This window comes from Chrysoperla carnea, chromosome 4 (assembly GCF_905475395.1).
Source record: "Chrysoperla carnea chromosome 4, inChrCarn1.1, whole genome shotgun sequence".
Lineage (NCBI taxonomy): Eukaryota > Metazoa > Arthropoda > Insecta > Neuroptera > Chrysopidae > Chrysoperla > Chrysoperla carnea.
Window position 1 is genome coordinate 10,902,078 of NC_058340.1, and position 24,310 is coordinate 10,926,387.

Below are 24,310 nucleotides of genomic sequence, written 5' to 3' on the forward strand. Positions count from 1 at the left end.
TTCGTATCCTGGTGTAGATAATATATTTACTTTTAAATAATTGAATTTTTACAGTTGTTTAAATTTTCCACTCTTTTTATAGTTAAACCCGCCCTCTTGTCATAAATCATGTCAATTATATATATGTCATAAATCACTATTATTTCAGGGGGTGGGAACTTAAATAATCATAAATATTCTTTAAAATCATAAATCATTTTTGAATAGGAAAACATGTAACAAGGTTTATCTCACTCATATTCTCCTATTACAAAATATTAAAATTGTAGTACTAAAATTAAAAAATAGCTTGGGTACGCTAAAATTTGAAACTTTTTAATAGGAGAACATGTCATATAGCTAAACTCCATCATATTCTCCTATTACAAAATATTAAAAAAATACTTATTTTGCTTGCTTTTTGTTGTTTGTTAAAATTCTTGTTAAATGAAATTTTAGAAGATTTTGTAATAGGAGAACATGATATTTCACAAGAAAAAAGGAATTAGTTTAGTCCCACTTTCTTAATTATATCATAACTCACTCTTCTGTCAGGGGTGGGAATTAAAATAATATAAATCTTACTTATTTGTCGCTTATGGTTCATCACAACAATTATCTAAAAAAGTGACAATTTATCGGTATAACTTATTTAATTAAAAATTTATTCGACACAATACTAGATACGAACCGAGGTTCTCTATAACCAAAGCCGATTATGCTAACCACTACCCCATCTTATACAAATCAATAATGTTATTATATAAAACTTTTACTCACCTTTTTCTAATAAACTTATTTTCTTAAACTATTACCTATGAATAATTAATTGTTATTTCATAAAATAAGAAAAAAAGTAATTATGTTAGTCCCACCTTCCTACTTATGTCATAAATCAATCTTCTGTCAAGGGGTGGGAATTAAAATAACATAAAATATACTCTTACTTAATTAATAAAAAAAATTTCGGGGCAAAGCTAGATACGAACCGACGTGCTTTGTGACCGGAGACTACTGAGCTAGCCACTACTCCACTTTGGACATATTGGGTTAATCAATAACGTACTATAAATAACTTTTACTCAACTTTTTACTATAAACTTATTTCCTTTCATTGACCTTTTTTCATTTAACTCATATTAAACTTACCCATTATGAATTTCTTTTTACTTACCTTTTTTTCAATAAACTTACCTATACATGAATAATTGTAGTAATATTTTGTTAAAAATGTAGGTTCTGTTTGATATTCCTGAAATCAATGTAAAGGATGAAAGATAAAGGTAGGTATAATATTGAATAATAATAATTAAACCAGAAAAATTGATAAAAACAATAATTGATTATATATATTCATTTGTACATTCCTTGTAGAAATAAATCTGTTCTGGAAGTCAGAATATTTAATTTGAAATTCAGAAAAAGAATGTAAAACTATCTCTGAAAATATCAAATAAATTATTAAGCAATCATTTAATGACAGTAAATGGTAATTGATTGAGACTCTTTCGGAAGAAATATTCTGACTTCCAGAACAGATTTATATTGCACAAGGGATATTTCACCCAAAATAAATATGAATGAATAATAATGGTTATTTTAAACAGTAAACAGTAACGTTCTCATTTTTTCTAAATTTTCAATAATTTTATCCAGAATTTTTTTTAACAGTTCTTTGTTAAATTTTATTTTGAATTTCCTTGGTGGAAAAAATATTTGAAAAAAAGATAAGTCTTAGGAAACTCTGAAAAAGTCTTAGAAACTTTAAAAAATATTAGGAACTCTGAATAACTCTGAATTAGACTAGTCCGAAAACGTTGAGAAATTCAAAGTTCCTAAGACTTTTTCATAATTTCTTATTCTTTCTTCAAATATTTTTTCCACCAGGGTTTGTTGAACATGTTCTCCTAATATAAATATTTAAAAAAAAATCATGAATAATTTTAGAACATTTTGCAATAAGAGTATTAATTAAATAACGGCGATGTTATTTTTTTACAAATTTGTTTCTACTTTTTATCGATTGTGAATACGTTTATGTTTAACTAATTCACCTTTCTCATTAAATGTTTTATTACAAACATCACATGAAAATGGTTTCTCTTCGGTGTGAATACGTTTATGTTTAACTAATTCAACTTTCTGAGTAAATGTTTTATTACAAACATCGCATGAAAATGGTTTCTCTCCGGTGTGAATACGTTTATGTTTAACTAAATTACTTTTCTGAGTAAATGTTTTATTACAAACATCACATGAAAATGGTTTTTCTCCGGTGTGAATACGTTTATGTCTAACTAATTCACCTTTCTGAGTAAATGTTTTATTACAAACATCACATGAAAATGGTTTCTCTCCGCTGTGAATACGTTTATGTCTAACTAATTCACCTTTCTGAGTAAATGTTTTATTACAAACATCACATGAAAATGGTTTTTCTCCGGTGTGAATACGTTTATGTTTAACTAAATTACTTTTCTGAGTAAATGTTTTATTACAAACATCACATACAAATGATTTTTCTTCTAAAACAGTTTCATCTTTAATAATTAGTTCTGTATGTAATTTTTGTTCAAGTTTAATGTTTTCATAATTAATTGTGTACAATTGTTTATCATTTTCATCACTAACAGGTTCATGTTTTACACTCACAACACTATCACTATCATTGCTGCCTTCTTCTTCATTTGTAATGTGTCCACCTTCCATTAAAATAGTTTCATCTAATATTTCACTTTTAATAATTAGTTCTGTATGTAATTCTTTTTCAACTTTAATATTATCTTTATTAATAAACAAATAATTATTTGCCATTTTGTTTAATATTTAATATTATTATCACGAAAACTTATTTATCAAAAGGTTCAAGCATTAATTCACAACTCCAGTAAACATAACCTACAATAGCAGCCTGAACAGACTATAAACCACGTGAAGCATATAGGCGCTAATTTCAAATGATATATCAATTTGTACATTATGCTAACAACAACAGCTAACTTCACAGATACTACTTCTTGATGACAGCGCGGCTGGTGGCTTAAAAATGAACTATAAATTCTACAAATTTTTAGGGACAGGTACGCTAATGCTCATGAAGAATGTAGAACAGGAGAAAGATCGCTATGTACTAAAGCATTAGCGTACCTGTCCCTAAAAATTTGTAGAATTTATAGTTCATTTTTCAGCCACCAGTCGCGCTGTCAACAAGAAGTAGTATCTGTGAAGTTAGCTGTTGTTGTTAGCATAATGTACAAATTGATATATCATTTGAAATTAGCGCACAACAGCCCGCTTTTATTGATACTACATATTGTATGCAGCGCCTCACTTATTTTATACATATTTTGGGGACAATATTTTCTATAGCGATCGTTCTCCTGTTCTACATTCTTCATGCTAATGCTTTAGTACATAGCGACCTTTCTCCTGTTCTATAACCTTCATGTACTTACCCTTTTAAAGGCCAATCAAAATATTCAAATTCAAATCGATAAATCCCGCCACCTGGCGATAAAAATACGCACTAATTAAAACAGGAAGTGGACCTCTTTTTAAATAGTGCCAGCAGGTTACTTACCGTTTATCAATACATATTTAAAATTTTCCACTAAAAATAAAATTTCGAATTTAGAACTTTAAACGTACTAATAAAATATTCCCTTAAAATAAAAAAAAAGTTAAAGCAGGATAAATTGTAGTAAGTTTTATTTGATAACTGTTGGTTTAGTATAAAAATTTCATTTTGATTAATTTGAATTGAAACATTAAGTTAATAACTACAAATTAGCTTTATTTTTAGAATTTTATTCTATAGTCTATATCACTTTACTTTTAGAAAACGATAGTCTTGGGACATCCTTTAAACAGAAGAACTTCAATTATCAGTTCCATTCGCTTTCGATTCTGGAACGATACGTGAAGTAAAAAATTCGGATATTTTACCGAAATGTAAAAAACGACAATTTATGTAAATAAAATATATATATTACAAAAACTGTAAAAAAGGTTGTTTGTTCAAACTAATTTAGAATTCTTTAACTGTATTCTGGGATTTAATTATAAATTTTTATTTGCACTATTGTCCTTATCCGGATATTTGGTTATTCAAATCGGATCCGGTGCCAATTAATCCGGATAATTGAAGCTCTACATTTATTTCTTTATCTATTATTTCATTTTTAATTAATCATGTTCTATTGAAACATTTTTGTCTACCAATTCATTTTCCGTTGTCACAATCGTCCCACTATCTTCTAATATTTCTTCTTTTTCGTGCTTAATATAGCGAATTGAATTAACTGTGGCATGAACTCCTTTACGATTTGTTGGGCTATTTAGGTCCAAACGGAGAGCCTTTTTAATATGAGTTTGTTTATGCCTGGTTAAATGAGTACGATGGGTAAACCTTTTACTACAAAGGTCACAAGCAAATGGCCTTTCTCCAGTATGTATTCGTTTATGTTGGTTTAAATGACTTTGTTGATTAAAAGCTTTATCACAAACATCACAAGAAAAAGGCTTTTCCCCAGTGTGAATTCGTTTGTGGCTGACTAATGTGCTATGGTCATTAAAGGCTTTATCACAAACATCACATGAAAAGGGTTTTTCTCCAGTATGAATTCGTGCGTGTCTGCTTAGACTGCTTTGTTCTTTAAATAATTTACCACAGACATCACAAGAAAATGGTTTCTCCCCGGTGTGAATTCGCCTATGGATGATTAAACTACCTTGCTGAGTAAATGCTTTACTGCAAATATCACATGTGTAAGGTCTCTCACCTGTATGAATTCGTTTATGATGAACCAAACTGTTGGAGTGATTAAATGTTTTATTACACACATCACACGAGAAAGGTTTGCGTTCAGTATGAGTTCGTTTATGCTGATTTAAATTACTTTGTTGATTAAATGTTTTTTCACAAATATCACATGAAAATGGCTTTTCTCCCGTGTGAATTCGTATATGTTTAATTAAATAACTTTCATGGCTAAATGATTTAGTACAAATTTCACAAGCAAAAGGTTTTTCTTCTGACTGTATACGTTCATGTTTAATTAAACAACCGGGATCGTTAAATGCATTATCATCATCGGATGAATAAATTTTATCTTCAAAATGATAAACTCTTTTTTGCTCTGAAATATTTTCTTCTATTATTTCATCTTTAACTATGATTTCTGTTTTCGTAAAGGGTGGATTTTTTCCATCAATTTGTTCTTCATGTTCCAACATAAAACTTTTATCTATTATTTCATTTTTAATTTGAACATGTTCCGTTGAATTATTTTCGTTTAACAATTCATTTTCCGATGTCACATGCGTCTCATTATCCTCTAATATTTGATCTTTTTCCTGCTTAATATTTGTTACACTGATGAACAAAGGAATATTGATCTCGTGAACTGAATTAACTGTGGCATGAACTTCTTTATATTTTGTTTGGCTATTTGGGGCCAAACGGAGAGCCTTTTTAATATGAGTTTGTTTATGCCTGGTTAAATGAGGACGATGGACAAACCTTTTACTACAAAGGTCACAAACAAATGGCCTTTCTCCAGTATGTATTGGTTTATGTTGGTTTAAATGACTTTGTTTATTAAAAGCTTTATCACAAACATCACAAGTAAAAGGCTTTTCCCCAGTGTGAGTACGTTTATGCTGATTTAAATTACTTCGTTGATTAAATGTTTTATCACAAATATCACATGAAAATGGCCTTTCCCCCGTGTGAATTCGTATATGTTTAATTAAATAACTTTCATGAGTAAATGATTTGGTACAAATTTCACAAGCAAAAGGCTTGTTTTCTTGTTGAATACGTTCATGTTTAATTAAATAATCGGGATCGTTAAATGTATTATCATAATCGGATGAAAAAATTTTTTCTTCATTATGATAAATTTCTTTTTGTTCAGAAATATTTTCCTTTACTATTTCATCTTTAACAATGCTTCCTATATTCCTAAATGATGGTTCTTTTACATTAATTTGTTCATATTCCAACATAAAACTTTCATCTATTATTTCATTTTTAATTTGAACATGTTCCGTTGAATCATTTTCGTTTAATAATTCATTTTCCGATGTCACAAGCGTCTCACTATCTTCTAATATTTGTTCGTTTTCTTGCTTAATATTTGTTAAAGGAATATTAACATCATGAACTGAATTAATTGCAGAATGTGTTCGTTTATGATAGCTTAAATGGCTCTTCTGATTAAAAGCTTTACCACAAACATCACATGGAAACGGTTTTTCTCCAGTATGAATTCGTTTATGAATGACTAATGTACCTGGATCATTAAAAGCTTTATCACAAAAATCACAAGGAAAGGGTTTTTCTCCAGTATGAATACGTTTGTGTCTAGTTAAACGGCTTGTATCTCTGAATGATTTACTACAAACATCGCATGCAAATGGTTTGATTCCAGTGTGAATTCGTCTATGGACGTTTAAACTTGAGTGCTGGGTGAATGTTTTACCACAAAAATCACATGAATAAGGTCTCTCACCTGTATGAATTCGTTTATGATGAACTAAACTGTTGGCGTGACTAAATGTTTTATTACATACGTCACATGAAAAACGTTTTTTCTCAGTATGAGTTCGTTGATGTTCATTTAAATGACTCTTTTGAATAAATATTTTTTCACAAATATCACAGGAATAAGGTTTTCCTTCCATATGAATGCGTTTTTGTTCTTGCGTTTCAGTATTTATTTCTTTTTGACCTGTAGCATTTCCATCTAACATTTCTTCTTTAATTATGATTTCTGTATTTAATGTATTCGGAAAGAAGGGTTGTTCTAGATGAATTTCCTCTAATGCATCATTTTCGTTTACTCCTTCAATTTTAATTTGTTCATGGTCCATTATTACATTTTCGTACATAAATTTGTTTTGATTTCGCCCATCTTCGATTGTCATAGTCTCTTCTAATATGTCCTCTTTTTCATGTTTAATGTTTTCTGCACCGATGAAAATGGGAATATTCACATCATGCAATGAATTCGTTGACATTTTCTTTATTTTATTTATCAGATAAAAATTAATTTATAATTTGCCTGTATTCTGTCTCTTTGTGATTAATTTGACATTTAGCTTAGTAGGTTGCCAACCTCTAAAATAATGTTTTATCAAAACAAGGAATGCACAGACTTTTATGTCAATAAACTAGATAGCTAATATAATAGCCCAAAAATCCCGCATCCTAAATGTTTTCTCGAATTCAGTGCTGGATTTAGCCTTAGACACGTTAGAACCGTTCCTAGTTCCCTTTTCAATAAAATGTATTGGATAATATAATGATTGAATTTACTTTTTAATTTGCCGTAATGTTAATTTATTAATAGATCAATAGGCTTTTATCAATATTAGTCGTGGTAAAGAATTATAGATACATACCATTGAGATAGGGGATATATGTGGCGTAAAATAAAATTTATGGCGTAAAACAGCGTCCCAGAGTGAGTGGCTGGGAACTGAATAAAACCATTCAGCACATGCTATCATTTGGTGGCGCTAGTATATATCTCAAATATATTTCTAATTTCATTCAAATTTGAGACTAATTCTTTCAATACATGGGATCCTCTATCTATGTTATTATGGAGGGTAGAGTCCATATATGTTATATATATCTATGCAAAGAATATACATGTATAGTAGTCTGTATTCTTTGGCCTGGATGTATGCGATGTGCCTGTATCAATCACAAGTATTATTGAAATAAACCAAAAAATAATTTGTCTGTAAACACTAGGTTTGGGTAGATGGCATTACATGCTCTGTTATTGTAATAATAGTCTTAAGGTAGTATAGCAGTATCGAAGCTGTACTACTCTACGTTAAATCAGCAATAATTTTTTTTTTAAAAGCTATTATAATCATTATTCTCATAATATGTGTTTAAAATTTATAATTATTTAATATACAGCCCTATTGAATTTCGGTAATTTGAATTAAGCATGCTTTGTTAAGCAGTTTGCTAGTTTCCCTAAGTTTATTTTCCTTAAACCATACAGTATGTATGTATGTTAATTAATACCATACAGTATGTCAACAAGTCTGACAAGCCACATACTATGACGTCACGTCCATTTTAAAATTTGATTTTCCGTTTCAGAAATTTGAATTTCTCTTACTGAATTTGTACTTTTATTAATTAATTTCCAGCCAATAAAGTTACGAAAAAAAATATTTGCACCAAATTTAAATTTCATGAATATTCCCTATAACTTTTTGAGTAATAGGTTTGCAAAAATTGTAAAATTTTCTAGCGAATTTTAAACTTGTTATTTTCACAGACCTATATTTGTAATAAACTTATATGTAATAAATTATAGCTAGAACATAGTGTGTCAGGGCAAGGTTTAAGCATTGTGTGATCGTAGTTTAAAGTAGCCTAAGCAGTCTGAAAGATCAAAAAAGATCGTATGGAGTCAAAATTGGAACCAAACCTCATCGTACACCTTTTATCATTTATACATATTAAACGAAATTATACTTTCTTATACAGGGTGGGCCATTTTAAGCCATACATCTAAATATCTCGTTTGGTAGATAACCAATCAAAAAATAACTCAAACAAAAGTTGCAGAGTTTGATAGGGGACATCATGTTCTGACATCAGATTGGATCTAGTTCTTCGGGTTTCTTTAATAGCCAATTTAGATTCTAAACAGTAAGAGATAGAATAACATATTAAATTAGAAAATTGATCCTCATAAAAAACTAACAATTTTTGTTCAAAACATTTTTTCGAAAAACGTAAACTTTTGGAGGAAATGCAACTTAAAAATATGTCATTATTGCATTTAATCGAAATAAAATACGCTTAAAGTTTATCAATAAATGTAGGCCAAAGTCATAGACACAGAAAAATGTCCTCCTTTGCCCTTGACAAGTTTTGGCTAAAGCATTTTTCCGTAGTTTATTACAAGAAATATATTATTTGTTTTCAAATTTTTTTTTTAGATATGTTATTATAAATCTGTGAAGTAAATATATTTAGGCATTAAAAACAAATTTAAACAAAATATTTTTGTATTTTTTAAAATTTGTGTTTTCAAAATAATATAAAAGATTTAATATAACAGTTGTTGAATGGTTGCTATAGCAGTAGCCGAAGAAAAAAAAAGATATAAAAGTCGTCAACCTTCAAGGATATCTTTATCATAACTTATAAAACTGCATTGCTCAAATATTTTGTATGCGTTTTTTATTCATCTGTTTAGTAAATATTTGTTTAGAAAGTAATTCGAATTAATTAACGCATCTTATTTCAGTATAGTGAAAGGCACGCAAAATTAAAAAATTTGTCGCATACTTCAAATCATATTCAAATATATAAAAAAAATTCAAATATTTGCGAAATTTCAAACAATTGTATCTCTGTGTAAAATGATCTAATCAGGGCCATTTTAATAAAAATGTATTGTTTTTTGTACCTACACTGTTTTATGTATACTGTTTAGAGTGTACTTTTACGGATTCTTATTCGAGATTTTTTAACTACGTTACCTACCGTAAAAGCAAACTCGAAAATTTTGAACTTGCTTAATGTAAGGCTTGCTTTGGCGTAATTCCGCCGGATTCCGCAAAAGCCCATTCTAAACTTTGTAAATTGTGGATAACTTAAAGAAAACAAAAAAGAGTGCGATCGTGGGATTTCCGTTAGGAACGAAATTCCTTTCGAAACCTGTACAAAAAAATGTTAAATAAATATGTATATTCAATTTTATTAACTTACTTTTCTAAATCTGTGTTATACATATAATCTGTTTTTGATTTCTTGCCTAAATAAAGATATAAACTAATTGTAGTTATAATAATTTAATAAATAACTAATGTTGATAAATTTATAAATTTGGTGGCGGACTGCTTTGCAATGTTAAAAATCGGTTGGAAATTGAAGGCTTCAGCTTGGTAACAGACATATCGATATACCGATATTTACCGACGGACCGACGGACGCAACATTCTTTAAAAACCACTTTTTTGGAATCAGGGTCCCTCAAAACGTATATTTCCGTTGAAACCCCGATATCGTTTTTTTTTTCTATAGTAATACTTTATTATATGTATTTATAATATAATAAAGTAAAATAAATAATTCGCAAGTGTTCAAATTGTTTGAGAAACATTGTTAAAAAATCTTTTCTATAGAGAAATTTCGAATTAATATGGGACGGTAATCGTTCGAATTAATAAGAACGAAGTAGCTGACTCCATCCACAATATAAATTTAATTGTATATACATATATGCGTCGCCAAAAGGGGGCAGGTAGAGAAAGCTGCCTCCTTCTAGAGATTCTCTAAAATCGATCAAAGCACCAATTTGTTAAAAAAAATCAAAATTTTACTTAATTCAAAATTTCAGTTATCGAATGGATTAGTATGAACTTAGAATCAATGAAACTACGTACAAATTTCCAACTCACCATATTTTATAGTTTTTGAGAAAGAGGGTACTAAATGTTTGCCCTAATTTAGTCTCGCACGAAAAAATGAAGTTATTTACGAAAAAATGTTTCAAACAAAAGTTGTTTATTTTTTTATATGAAACAAGTTTACATTTAAACTTTTGTCGTTTTGCAAGATCCAATGGACCCATGTTGCTTATTTACGAACTCAAACTAAAGCTTTAGAACGAGACAAACGGAAATGGACTAGTTAGGTTAATTTTATGAATACCTCTATCAAAATTTTGTTTGTAGCATCAATATTTCTAAGCGTTACAACGGAACAGCGCGCCTATACGATAAAAGGGGGAAAGGAAATAGTAGAAAAATAAGTTTTTAGGTTAGGCCCCTACACGAAAATACAAATAGTCCACGGTTCTCACCAGTATAAATCTGGATTCCAGTGTCTTTGACAACCTAAAATTTAACTTTAGTTCCACGCCTGTTTTCAGGTAAATTAATGGTAAAATAGGTCTAATTTATACTTTTAAATACAATTCATACTTTTCCCATTCTTCATAAAGCAACTTGCCCCCCCCCCCCTTGCCAACGGCGTCCTTGGTAATATTCATTAAGAATATTTTTATTTTTTCATTTTGGACATTTTCGCCCATTTTTTGGTCGAATACCTTAAAAAATAATTCAGAATTAGGAAAGGAAGTTAATTGAAGATAGTTTATTGTAGTTATTACATTACGTCAATTGGATTTGAGGATTAATTTGGCACCGAAAGAGGAGCAAGATAAAAGGAAATGAGATTTTGACTTATAAAATTTGTTTCATAATCGTAGAAATTTAGGTACGCCTCTTATAATATACTAAAAATTTGTTGTTTATAAACATAAAATTTAATTGTATAAATAAAATTCTAATATTAATATTGCGTAAAACCATGTGATGAAAAACTTGAATTATTATTGATAATTATTAATAATAAAAAAATACATTATTTATAATATTATCGTAATTTATAACAATTTATTTAACACACCTCTGAAATAATACAAACTGCAATAGTAATAGAAAAATATGGTGTTCAATGAGTAAAATCCAAATTAAAAAAATCGCATTGTTGAACATTTTCCACCCAAAAAAATTTTTTCCAGAAGGACATTTTAACGAGTGAGAATATGAAAATTACGAAAAATATAGATCTAGACAAGTGTCTACAAAATTTAAAAAACCCTCAACAAATTTTTTGGGTAACGAAATCCTAAACTCGTACTTGAAACATATCTAAGAACAGTCTACATTAAATTATTTTTTTTTTAAAGCCATTTCCAAACTGAGCCGATTTTGAAGATTATAACCAATTTTTTAATTTTTTTTGGGTATGGAACCCCAAGGTCGCTCTTGAAACACAGCTAAGAACACTCTCTATTAAATTACCGATGCCACAGACAGGCAGACAAACAGACAGACACATACGCATAGCGGTCAAACTTTAATACTTTAATACCCCTTTGTTTTAGTTCGGGGGCTAAAAATATGGAAATTATGAAAAATTATATCGAAAAAAATCTCAGGATTCGATTAAAACTTGAGTATGCGTTTTTGTATGTAAAGGCTGATACAAATTGAGGTTCTAAGTTTGCTGTGTATACTTTCGCTTTGATAAAAATTTCGTTTGATAAAAATAGTAAATGGCAAAGATAAAAACATATAATAGTTAAATTATGAAAGCTGTTTTCTTAAAAGAAGACTTTTTTTCATATTTTTAATTATTAGTTATGAATATTAGCTTTCCGGATTAAGCCTCCAAAAATTACCAGCAGAATATACCTTATTTTTTTTTAAATTTTAAAACCGAAATTTTTGCCTGTGCCGCCGCATACAATTTCAAAGGAAATTTAGATTTCCTTGAAAAAATTTTTATTAATTAAACAAGTGTTCTTTTAAAAAAACATAATATCGAGTTTTCAGTTATGGAGAATATATTATTTTTGGTATTTTAATTTTTGGAAACACTTGAAAATCGATCAAAAATTTTAAACCATATTTTGAAAATTACTATTAAAAGAACTGAAACACGCTCATGTTGAAAAATGAACTAAAAAGTAAAAATGATTTTTATGAATCAATATTTTTAGACTATATTTCAACAAAGGTGTATTTTCTTAGTATGCTGAACTGTTTGTTTACTTAAGAAGTTTACAATATTATTTAATTTATCTGCGCTTCCACCAATTTATAAATGTTATTAAAACTATTGAATTGCTTATAATAAGATACAAGTTTTAAGTCGATTTAGTAAAAAGAAATGATTGAAAAGTGAGTTATAAGATTTGTTTACAATGTTACATTTAAAAGCAGGGGCGGTGGTATATTATTTTGAAAAATGGGTATATACATAGGTAATGCTACTGTACAATGGTTATAAGAGAGTGATCATTAAATTATCATAAATAATAAATAATAACTGCAGGCTTTTAAAATAAAATTTCAAATACGTCATAATTTGAAATGAAACTACTTTAACGTTTAAAGAAAATAAATTTAAAACTTGAGAAATTTCTATATAAGTAAAAAAATTAAATTTTTAATTTAACAAAAAAAAAATCATTTTTAAGGGTGTACGAGCACCAGAGCAATTTGGGATAAAAGGCTTGTTCTTTTGAGTTGAACTATGTCTAAATCAATTCTGAAAATTTTAAGGGGGGTGCCCGATTATTTAAATAAACAAATGCCTTTAAAAGTAAGTAGTCATATTTAATATTGGAACTAGTCAGTGGAAATTAAAAAAAAACTATTTAAATTAAAGTTAAAACCTTAATAAATTATTGAAAATAAAAAAACCCGTAGTGGAGACACAAATTTAAAAAAAAATATAATTTCAATTTTGATGGTGAATTATGTTATGGCTTGAAAATATAAGACAAAAAGTAAGAATACAATTTTTCGATATCTGGAGTAATTTTCAAAATATCGAAAATTACTTAGCTTTCGACATTTCGAAAACCAAGCTGATATCGAAAAATTGTATGATTATTTTTCGTCTACATACATGAAAATTAGGTACAAATAATTTCAACCGCAAGTCTAAAATTTGGCTCGGCGTTTGTACTACCTTAAAATTTTATTTTGTTAACCTAAAAATAAATAATTTTTAGAATAAAATCGAACTTTCAATTGAAATAAAATAGATTTCCAAATTTTTAACGATCAAGATTTCCCTGGTAAAAATTACATGGTATTTTATAAAATATATTTTGATTATAGCGAATTAAAATTAATTTTGTATTTTAAATAAAATAAAATTAGACATTTTTGAGAATAAGGATTTTCAAGATAAAAATAATTATTTAAAATTTCAAAAAAAAAAAAAAAAAATAGATAAGACTTAATAAAGTATGTGAATATTTATTTGTTGATTAAAGAAGAATTCAAAAGCCTCCCCTGACTACCAACTTGACGGTCGGCAACCACGACTGTATGGGGCTGACAGCATTCGAGTCCGGACTCGGTAGACAGTATGTCCGCGACCGCTGTTCAGTCACCACGTGTATGCTCTACAGATGCATCTCTGAGTACACAGCATCCATCGGAAATAACGCGTTCGTTATATTAATACAAACATACCACAAGCAACTTATACACAGTTACTTCTTTCAGGAATTGTTACCACTTATAAAAAAAACCATTTACTGACCATTTATACAGTTTTTTTATTTTGTGTTTTAAAAAATTATTTTTAAAATATTTTTTATTTGTTATAATTTGTGAATTTTTGTGTTTTTTTTATGTTGTGATCAGTTTTTTTTCTTAAGTTTTTCAATTTTTGTAAAATGAGTTTAAAAAAGTTTTTCGTAACAAAATGAAAGAAAATAGTGGTAATTTATTTTGTACGTCTCGATTGCATGTGCATGTTTGATTAAATATTACAAAACGCAGACAAAAGGAAAAACCTATAATGATCGATTTTAGTGAATAAAATATTTGTTTTTATTTTCTATTTTTAATAAATATTCAAAAGACAACAGAAACAGTTTTGTTTTTTATTTTAAAAAAAATCAACGATGGAGTTTACGGCAGTGTTATTGTTTGCAATTTTTACGCTATCTGTAAATGCACTTACAACAGATAATTATTTAAAAATGTTTGCGCTCCAACAACATCCAATTGATCCATGCTATGATGAAGATCGACCTCGTCGATGTATTCCAGATTTTGTGAATGCAGCCTTTGGTATACCCGTTGAAGCCAGTTCAACATGTGGTCAACATGGTCCAGCAAAATATTGTGATTCACAAGATAATTGTAATGTTTGTGATGAATCCCAACCAAAAAAACGTTTTCCAGCAAGTTATTTAACAGATTTGAATAATCCAAATAATGTAACCTGTTGGAGAAGTGATCCAATTGTTACATCACTATCACCATCTGCACCGCCGGATAACGTAACTTTAACGCTTTCATTGGGTAAAAAATATGAGTTAACATATGTAACATTACAATTTTGCCCAAAAACAATTATCCCAGATTCGATTGCGATTTATAAGAGTATGGATTATGGGAATACATGGCAACCATTTCAATATTATTCAAGTCAATGTCGAAAAGTTTATGGAAGACCAAATCGTGCAACGATTAGTAAATTGAATGAGCAAGAAGCTCGTTGTTCTGATTCACATCGATATACAGCAGGTACTGGGTCAATGGTTCGTATTGCATTTAGTACATTAGAAGGACGTCCTAGTGCAAGTGACTTAGATTCCTCGCCGGTTTTACAAGATTGGGTAACTGCTACAGATATCCGAGTGATTTTTAATCGTTTATATATGCCAACGGAATTAGAGGCTCCTATGAAAAAAGGACCTGGTGGTGTGGGAGAAAATGTTGTTGTACCAGTCGTAGTACGTAATAATGCTGATTCAATTGAAACTGATGATGAAGATGATGACGAAGATGAGGACGGAGATGATGAGGATGGCGATAATGAGGATGAGGATCCAACAAAAGGTCCACCCTCAGTTGTTATGAATGAAATGCAAAGTGCTGTTGCTGATGGTACAATTATAACAAAAGAGACCCATAGTTTTCAAACAATCAGTACTACGGTAACCAGTAACGATAATAGTGGTACTAGTAGGGCCTTGACACACCATTATGCTGTATCTGATTTGACTGTTGGGGGCAGATGTAAATGTAATGGTCACGCAAGTAAATGTATGATGGGTAGTGATGGTAAATTGGCCTGCGATTGTAAACATAACACTGCTGGACGCGATTGCGAACGTTGCAAACCATTCCATTTTGATCGACCATGGGCGCGGGCAACAGCTCGAGATGCAAATGAGTGTAAAGGTAGGTGTGTGTATATTTAATAACAAGTTGACTATATGTAGCGATATATACGTACAAATACTTTTTTAAAATGGTATTTTATTTTATTTTTAAAATTATTATATTGAAACTAAATGAGAAGATTTACTGTACAGTTAAAACCATCATTAACTCCTACATATTTTCAATACAATGAGTCTTAAAATTTCTGCAATGCAATTTATATTATATTTTTATATGTATATCAAATTATTAGGTATTAGCCAAATTTAACAAAGGGTCAGTCATACTTCTTAAGCAGGTTCGAGCGCTATGGCAATTTTGGATAAATGATTTTTTTTATATAAATTTGGACTACGTCTTAATCAATTTTGAAAATTTTAGGCGGGTTGCTCGATTATTTAAATAAATAAATGAATTCAAAAGTAGGCATATTTAACATTGGTTTTACGGGAAAACGGTAGATGGATGATATGTTTTCATGGATTTCTCTAAAACTAATCGGTGGAAATTAAAAAAAAAAACTATTTAAATTAAAGTTAAAACCTTAATAAATTATTGAAAACAAAAAAACCCTTCGTGTCCGACTAATTAAGGATGTATAAGCATGGTAGTGGGGACACAAATTAAAAAAAAAATATATTTTCAATTTTGATGGTGAATTATGTTATAACTTGAAAATATAAGACGAAAAGTAGGATTAAAATTTTTCGATATCTGGAGTAATTTTCAAAATATCGAAAATTGAACAATTTGTTTAATTGTTTAGATATCGATATTTCGAAAACCAAGGTAGATATCGAAAACTTTTATTCTCTTTTTTCGTCTACATTCATAAAGTTATAACAAAATTCATGATCAAAGTTGAAAATAAGGTACAAATAATTTCAACCACAAGTCTAAACTTTCCTTGACGCTCGTACTTACCTTAAATTTAAAAATAAGATTATTTTACGTTTGAGCTATGATTGGAATTATCTAAAATTGTTGTGATACGATGTATTCATAATTGCAAATATTTATATTGGTATATAATTAATAATTTAAAAAATACACAAAAATATAATCATAATTTTACAATAAAATAGGTATTTATGACATATTAAATATTTTTTTATGACAATCTTCCTTATAAAATTGACGCCCATGATATTTTTCGAAAGAAATGTTTTGGCGTGGTCACTCACTGTAAAGAAGTAACTTTCTCGGCAAAAAATATTTATAGAAATATTTGTCATTAAATAATTAAATCATCGTGAATTAAAATACAATCGGGTGTAGGTAAATTTGGTAAATTTTCATTTAAAAAGAAATTAAAAGAGCTAAAATTCTGCTAGGAAAACAAAGAACATTAAAAAGGAGAAAGATTGTTCGAATAGGAATTTTAAAGACCCAAGCTATTGTAGAGTTGTAGTTCACGAAATAAAGTGAAATTTACACAATTTAAAAAGCCTCCGACAAATTTTTAGCGTACGCAATTCCAAACTCGCATATCTAAGAACACTCTCCATTTAATTGCCTTTTTCCTTAGATCCTCCAAACTAAACTGATGTTGAGGATAATGGCCTATTTTTTACTTGTTTCGAGTATGGACCCTAAACTCGCACTTGAAACACAGTTAAGAACACTCTTCATTAAATTACCTTTAAAAACGAAATAAAAAAAGAAACAAAATCGATTCATCCGTTTAGGCGCTACAACGCCACAGACAGGCAGACAGACTCCCCCCCCCCCGTACCATTTTTTGGTACGGGGGTTAAAAATATAAGATTTTCCACAATAGTTGGAAATAATAATAATACCAATTTTTAGGAAAATATCAATAACTGAATAATTTTGCTATACTCAAATTGGCAATAAAATATACGATGGTCAAAAATTGAAAAATTCGTAGCTTCCCTGGACTTAAATGAAGGTAAATCCAACCCTGTTTTTAGCATCATGACTATTATATTATAGAGGCATTACTCTTTTCTATTGATTAGAACGGTTCATCAATTATTAAATAAAGAATTCAAATTAAAAGTTATTATTATCTGCATTATATGTATATACCTAATACTCCATGTATGTAATGATACCGAGGGTTTTTACGATATTGAAGAAAAATTGTATTTATTAACACAAAGCCACAAGAAAACTTGTTAACAGAAACAACTAGAGTTTTAAGCATTGTTTTAATTCTTATTGTTATACCATGCATACATGTAATATGCAAGGTATACTAAGTTTAGTCCCAAGTTTGTAACGCTTAAAAATATTGATGCTACGCACAAAATTTTGCTATAAGTGTTCATAGAATCACCTAATTAGTCCATTTCAGGTTGTCCATCCGTCCGTCCGTCCGTCTGTGGACACGATAACTCAAAAACGAAAAAAGATATCGAGCTGAAATTTTTACAGCGTACTCAGGACGTAAAAAGTGAGGTCGAGTTCGTAAATAAGCATCATAGGTCAATTGGGTCCTGGGTCCGTAGGATCCATCTTGTAAACCGTTAGAGATAGAACAAAAGTTTAAATGTAAAAAATGTTCCTTATATCAAAAAATAAACAACTTGCTTGAAACATTTTTTCGTAAACATCACTATTTACCCGTGATGGCGCTAATTAGGCGGAAATTTTATAGTATGTACCATACTTGAATATCAGTTATGTATGTGTCACATGTATGTATGTGTTATGTGCTAAAGAAATCAACACTGATTATACATGGTATTTCAACAATTAATTCAGTCAATTTTTTGTTTTCACTTGTTTTCAAAATGAAGTAGAGAGGAGATTTTTTCATTTTTGTCTATTTACAAAGAAATAATTATGATATGAAAAATTAGATTAGGAAGGTAAAAGTATTGACTAATATCACCGTTGTTTTTAATTTTAATGCAATCAAAAATTTTATACAAAATTGATTCCTTATTAAAACGAAGAATAGTTTTATCATGAATAGTTTTATCATGAAAAATATTTATACATCTATTTTGTACATGATGATTTTGATGAAAACACAACTCAAACTTTTCAAATTATGGTATACTGGATCCAAAAAAATTTAAGGTTAAAAAGCTATAGCTTTTTTTAATAAGAAAATTATGTGGATACGTAGTAACACGTCGTCTCAGAAGATTAAAGTACTCGGTGGTTAGTATTGATACATTTTATCATCATCAATATTTTTAACTGAGAAAAACGAATGTTTTGAATCAAATATTTTGCATATCTACATTTCCTTAAAGTAGTACTATCGGTAATAGACTTTGCATTCAGAATTTAATGAAACTTGGCATAGTTGTCCATTATTATATCATAATTAACCCGTTAAATTTTTAGGGGCCTTCAGAGAACTGTAAAAAAAGATATTTTAAAGATATTTTAACATTGATCCTTTATTTCACAAAACTGGACGTTCAGATTTTCAGTTTTCTGAAGGCCCCTAAAAATTTAACTGATTAATTATGATATAATAATGAATAACTATGCCAAGTTTCATTAAATTCTGAATGCAAAGTTTATTACCGATAGTACTACCTTATATCTCTTGCATTTCGTTAAAATAATTTAAAGGTCAGTCTTTGATGAAATTTTGTTTAAATCGAATAAGCTAGGTTACATTTGACATATTTTTAAATGCCTTAAAATTAATTATCAGGGTCAGCACTGAATGCAAATTTAGTGGGCTAAATCATTTATGAGTTTATAAACATTATTTAAAGCCATTTGTTATCCCCCAACTTCGTTAGGCAATTTCATTTTTAAAAAGACTACTCCTCTATAACACTCTAACCTCTTTGTCTCGCGTAACCCGCCCCTGAACCACATAATAAGATGGCTTTTGGCATCCTTTGTGCTAGCTGTGCTCTCAATATAGTATAGACATAAGTTTAAAATGTATAGGTAGCATTTACGAATTTTCTACAATGTTAAGAATTTTATAGGTTCTAGAATCTTCTGGATTATTTAAAAATATTTAAGAATATTCTAAAACATTCTGGAACACTATAGATGTAAAATAGATAATATTTGGAAAATTTTCTTTAGTAAACATTCGTCTTATAAATTATTTTCTGGACATTTTGGAAATATTTTGAATTTTTTGGAACGTTTTTAATTCTCTAGATTCCAGAATTTTGTAGTTGATTCCATAATATTAGCGAACATTCTAGAAATTATTCTAGATTCTAGAAAAAATTCGATCGAAACGTTGTCGAGATGATTCTATAACATTCAAGATTATTCTAGAATATTCTCGAATACTGTAGATATCGGGTATTTACGAGAAATCTATAACATTCTATAATGTTCTGACCAGACGTTGGAAGGTGATTGATAACCGCTTTATTGACTCTATCCATACGAAGTTCTTCGAAATAACATTATTTAAAGCTACATGTTACCCCCCAAGTTCGTTAGGAAATTTGCTTTATTGACTCTATCCATACGAAGTTCTTTGGCTAAAAACCAAAATCATCTTCATGCATAGGAGGTAGACGGCTACTAAACCATATAACTCTCATGGAGCCACGAGGTTTGGTTGTGAATTGTGCCTTGAATATTTAAAAAACTTCTTTTACAGTATATTATGTACGTATGCATTTATAAAAGAATACAAAACGTTTTATAAAGGGCGATGAATACATTATAGTAAGAAAGAACATGACGTTATAATATTCAGTCAGGGTGTATATTTGTGATGTTATCAAAATTAATTGCTCGTAACATTAATTTCAAACATATTTTTAATATGTTTTTTTGTTGTTTATGATACAAAAATTAGGGTTTTAAAGTTGTTATATACATACATATAATAAATTAGATATATCAAGAGCTTGTGTGTTTTATTATAATAATATAGATCCCAAAAGATTTTAAAATTCATCCCCGTTTAATTTAAAAAAATACACCATGCCATATATGCGAATTTGAGTGTTGCGTCAATTTAAGATTCATATGTGGATTTTGTTTTATTCAAAGAATGCTTTCAGTTCACTCATTTAAAAAAAAACGACTCACACAAATTTAGAACATAATTTTTTTTTCATAGGATTTTAGGGAAGAGTTTGTATTTCATAAAAAAAGTAATACCATAAAAATTCGTGAAATTTTGGGAAGGAAAAGAAAATTGGCTGAGTTGGCAACATATGGAAAACTTGTTTACTATAAGGTTTACGAAAAAAATTTTAGATCTACTCTTCTCCATATCTTTGCAAAACGAAAAAATATTGGATTTTGACTATTATGCCCTTGAAGGGTAAATTCCCGTAGTGATAAGAGATCATATTACACTGTAAAATACATCAAAGTAACAGTTTTATAGTATGATAAGATTGCGTGCAACAAATTTTTTCCATTAATTTATTAAATATATATCAATGTATTTATTAATTTGTTTTTACGATAAATGGATGCATGATGCATGCTAAAAACAGAAAAACACAATTTTTTTTTCTGATTTAAAAAAAAGTAAAAAGCAATAAGTAACTAAATACAAGGTGTAAAAATATTTAAAAAATCTCTGACGTTTTTTCAGAGGCATACCACACCAATCAATTATACCGTGATATCTATCGTTTCGCTGCAATATTCGATACCGTCAATCAGGGGAAACGATAAACTTAAAAAAATTGAGATAATTCCTACAGGATTTTTTCTATTTGGCTTCATCGAGAAATATCTAAAGGTAATGAATGACCTATCTATAGGAGATATACTTTGCTCCATATTTCGTTCATCTACCTTTATGAAATTCATGATTTCTGAAAAAACATCGGGAACGTATATCCCCCCACAGATTGAAAGTAAATTGACGAAATTTATTGCAAAATGGCAGATAGGCAGATTGCTGTGCATTTGCTCATGTCGTGAAGTAGCTTTGTCAGAAAAACCTCCATGGAATTATTTTTTGGGGGTTTATATCTCCCTTGCAATAAAGCCAGTGGCGTGGTAAAGATTTTTTAACATAGTCTAGTTTTTATAATTTATCATCACAAGTCTTAAATCATAAATAATTCTTAGCTCATGCTCATACTTTTTGAATGTTATGTGTCGTTTCTTGCTGTTACATAACTTGGAACACTCTGTAAAGGTTGTTAGTTGATCACAGCAGATTTTATCCTAAACGAATAAATATACTTTACACGCTGTATATTTATACATGTTTTTTTTTCTGAGGTAGTTATTTAATTAATTAGTCAACTCAATATAGATAAATTGAAGTGGATATCGTGACATTCCACAGTAAAAGTTAAACTTACTATTAAAACAAGTGAAAACAAACAATTGACTGAGTTAATTGCTTAAATACCCTGTAAAGAAAGTGTTGAATGTCAGTGCTTGCATTTTTTTAATAAATTAGAAAATTTAAAAAGACGAACAGAATCGAGAATCTATCACAAGACCAATAATGATCTGTAAATTTTCAATTCCCTATCTTTTGTAGTATTGGAAAAACTGACACAAAAGTTTTGTTATAATTTGCACACTCACGGATAAACAGTAATGTTTAGGGAAAAAAATTTCAAACAAAAGTTGTTTGTTTTTTTATAAGAAACATTAATTACTTCTACGCTCTTGTTCTATATCGGTTTACGAGATTGGTCCTACAGACTCAAGACCCAATTGACTTATGTTGCTCATTTACAAACTCAAATCTTTAAATAATGTAATATTTCAGCTTGATATCTCTTTTTGTTTTTGAATTATCGTTATAACGGGCTTACAGACGGGCGGACAATCGGAAATGAACTAATTAAGTAATTTTATGAACACCTATACCAAAATTTTGTTCGTAGCATCAACATTTTTAAGCGTTACAAACTTGGGACTAAACTTAGTGTACCTTGATATATATTTCATATGTACAGGGTATAATAAGTAGTAAAGAGGTAACTAACTGAATTGAAAGTTGTCCTGATTCTTTATCATAAGTGACTGCTATGCCTTTGCCTAGTGAGTAGTAACTACATCACTAAACTGACTACAGTATGATGGTGACTAGTCCTACAACAAACAATTTTATCTTAAATACCTATCTGAGTGTGTAACATATTAAGTTCTTATTAATTTCATAATAATAAGATACACAATTTACTTTTATTTAAAAAGTGTATTTTTTTAAACCTTCTCGCAGAAAAGATTTGTTATATATCCGAAAGAAAATTTTATTTGTAATATCTTTACGTTTTGAGAATTACAAACCATCAAATCACTCTAAAATCTTTGGACATGAAAAATTTTTTTATAAAAATGGCTCGACTTTCAAAAGATGGACAGAATTCGTGTAATTGGATTAGTTATCAGCGGCAAAAAATATCTCCTAGGGCAAAGGGAGACGGGGAGATTGAACAGTAAATACTTATTTTCGGAATACGTGACAGAATCTGCCAATCTGATATCAGATTCGCATTTAGCGACCAAAAATACCTACTAGATAATTTTAAGCCAAAATAAGCATTTCAAAATAATTTGGGGTACATATGCACACACTGGAGCCTTATCCCTTCTAATGACTAGGTTAAGTAGGCTGAATGTTCCTGGGGATTCTATAAACACGTTTAAAAAGTTTCATTCAAATCGTTTCCCAACTTTTCCTATGCATCCCAGCTTATTAGGTGTACCATGTAGGTACAATCCCTTTGTTCGCTATACAATCATTATAGTTTATTCAATATCAGCTATCCAAGAGATAAGTGATCGAAAAGAAGAAAAGACTTACTATAATGAGGATAAGTGATTCCAGTAGTCATTAGATAAAGCAATTTTTTTACACAATGGATAATTTTTAAAAATCAAAAAATTTAGTAGACTTTTTTATATCTCGCAACTTTATTATGAACAAAGTTACAGCCTGCCAAAATCGCTAAAAAAATTTGAAAATGAAGAGCGAGGAGTTAATTTTATCTTTTGAGCAATATTTATCAATTTTTTTTATTTTTACAAGGGCAATAAGAATTAATTGAAAGTGTGTAAAACATTTGCTTCTAATAATAATTAACAGAATGAATTATCCTGAATTTTCATGAAGTTTTTGATCTGACACCTAAAGGTCGAATCCACCACTGGCTCTTATTTTTAACATTTAAAAAATTTAAACGTAAAGAAGTTATTTTTAAACATCAAAAACAATTTTATATATATTTTTAAATAAAATTATTGTTTATTTCATATAAATTGAATATATAGATGATAGATATATGATATATGATATTTTTATATTCAATATATTATTATTGTATAAATATTTTACTATAAAATGAGAATATATTTTCATTTTTATATTTTAGCTCTTACACCGAGTCTGAACAGCCATATTACCACTATATACAGTTTTAAAGAAAACAGTGGCAAACCCTCGAATTGAATACGTATAGTTCAAATATTTGTTTATTTTTACACTCCATATTGGAGTATAAATTATACTCCAACAAAAAATTTTATGCATATTAAGTTTTTCATTTTCATAAGAAATTAATTATGTATAATGATTTCTGTAAGAATATGATCCTAATTACATTTCTTCCTACTTGAAAATTGACTAATGTTTTAGGGGCCATTTATTAATTACACAAGCTTTTTAATAAATCTATAC

The 24,310-nt window shown here is 28.9% G+C and overlaps 2 protein-coding genes across 3 annotated transcripts in view; one reads left to right on the top strand and one right to left on the bottom strand.

Moving 5' to 3' along the window:
* Window positions 1–230: 230 nt before the first annotated feature.
* On the bottom strand, window positions 231–7,002 carry LOC123297845 (zinc finger protein 271-like). The gene is made up of 4 exons (XM_044879649.1): window positions 6,276–7,002; window positions 4,640–6,206; window positions 2,013–2,467; window positions 231–244 (listed from the first exon to the last, which is right to left on the bottom strand). Exons 1-4 carry the CDS (start codon window positions 7,000–7,002, stop codon window positions 231–233), a joined length of 2,763 nt encoding a protein of 920 aa, XP_044735584.1.
* A 7,470-nt stretch (window positions 7,003–14,472) lies between these two features.
* Window positions 14,473–24,310, top strand: part of LOC123298335 (netrin-B) — a 267,661-nt gene continuing 257,823 nt past the window's right edge. Inside the window, exons 1-2 of one of the 2 annotated variants that reach the window (XM_044880312.1) lie at window positions 14,473–15,248; window positions 15,516–15,750. In XM_044880312.1, the coding sequence (XP_044736247.1) occupies window positions 14,541–15,248; window positions 15,516–15,750 (943 nt within the window). In that variant the 5' untranslated portion in view covers window positions 14,473–14,540. Of the gene's footprint in view, window positions 15,751–24,310 lie in introns of both variants that reach the window. The other variant, XM_044880311.1, reaches the window with a different exon arrangement.

Bases quoted from the DNA above. Each gene is read 5' to 3' on its own strand.
- LOC123297845 (XM_044879649.1), bottom strand. From the start codon at position 7,002: ATGTCAACGAATTCATTGCATGATGTGAATATTCCCATTTTCATCGGT. The intron at 6,207-6,275 runs GTACATTAGTCA...TTTGTGGTAAAG, and splicing joins TAAAGCTTTTAATGATCCAG to CTTTTAATCAGAAGAGCCAT. The intron at 2,468-4,639 runs ATTTAAAGAACA...TTGTAATAAAAC, and splicing joins TGTGATGTCTGTGGTAAATT to ATTTACTCAGAAAAGTAATT.